General features: G+C 39.8%; 1 protein-coding gene across 1 annotated transcript in view; it reads right to left on the bottom strand.

Moving 5' to 3' along the window:
• Window positions 1–817: 817 nt before the first annotated feature.
• Window positions 818–1,064, bottom strand: part of gatsl2 (GATS protein-like 2) — a 24,774-nt gene continuing 24,527 nt past the window's right edge. The window contains exon 6 of the mRNA XM_015382141.1: window positions 818–961. Coding sequence (XP_015237627.1) covers window positions 841–961 — 121 coding nt within the window. The 3' untranslated portion in view covers window positions 818–840. The remainder of the gene's footprint in view (window positions 962–1,064) is intronic.

Here is a 1,064-nt window from a genome sequence, read left to right on the forward strand (position 1 = left end):
GCGAGTAAAACCTTGAAAGCTCGCGAGATCAGGATCGTCTCATGAGGCTAGACAAAAGCAGCTGCCTTATTCAAATTCTCCCATTTGAAACTACATCATTTAATATTTTTTTTCCCTGATATTAAAATCTGATGATTTAAAACATAAAGATAATCTTTCAGAAATACTTTAATCAACTAAAACTTTAAATTAGATATCTATGTGCTCAAAATCATTGAGTTTTCTTTTTCCTATTCTGTTTGCTTAGCTATAAGAAGGTAAAAAAAGAAAAAAAAAAAGATGTCCAGTGATTAAAAAGGATGAGCAGCAGCAGCAGGTAAAATAGGAAAAGCAACTGTAAAACAAATAGCACCCCCATTCCTTTAAGACATGTTAAAGGAGGCAGATATAAAACATGGGCACAGTTCTAACCTACATGCTGCAGAAACTTTTAGAAATCTTCAGCTTGCCCCATATTTTTTAAGTCATTATGATTTCCTTTATGACATTAAACACGTGTCCCTCTATTTCTGAATGGTCTGGCTTTGATTAGGCTGTTAGGGACGAGGTAAATGTCTTCATGAGCTCGGAGCTTAATGAGGGTGTAGATGGAGAGGAAAAAGGGGGACTCAGTGGAGAAGGAATGAGTCAGAATGACACCCACTGTGATTTAAGAACACCACGTCCACCCGAGAGGTTTGTTATTGCTTAGCAACAAACTAATCACCCCCTCAAATAACAATCATGAATTTATTCCCCCGACATAAACGTAACGACCCCTTTGGCAGAGCAGGGAAGGAAAACAACATGTTGAGAAAACAGGCGTGGGCTCCTTTGGAGAAGCATTATAATATGTTTGGTTTATGCTAACCTCTTAGCCGTCTGTTCGTCCATCACCAGCGAGATGTAGCCCTCAATCAGGGAGAAGGAGAAGAAGCGGATGTGACTGGAGTCCTCGCCGGACGCTGCGACCTCTTTAGACCTGGATAAGAAACAGAAACCCTCAGGGACTGGTTCCTCTAATGGTCACATTCAGGCCACTGTCATCTAGTTTGATCTCAGATTACAAACCTGAATGAATATAT

This window comes from Cyprinodon variegatus, unplaced genomic scaffold (genome assembly GCF_000732505.1).
Source record: "Cyprinodon variegatus isolate N-32 unplaced genomic scaffold, C_variegatus-1.0 Scaffold250, whole genome shotgun sequence".
Taxonomy (NCBI): Eukaryota; Metazoa; Chordata; class Actinopteri; order Cyprinodontiformes; family Cyprinodontidae; genus Cyprinodon; species Cyprinodon variegatus.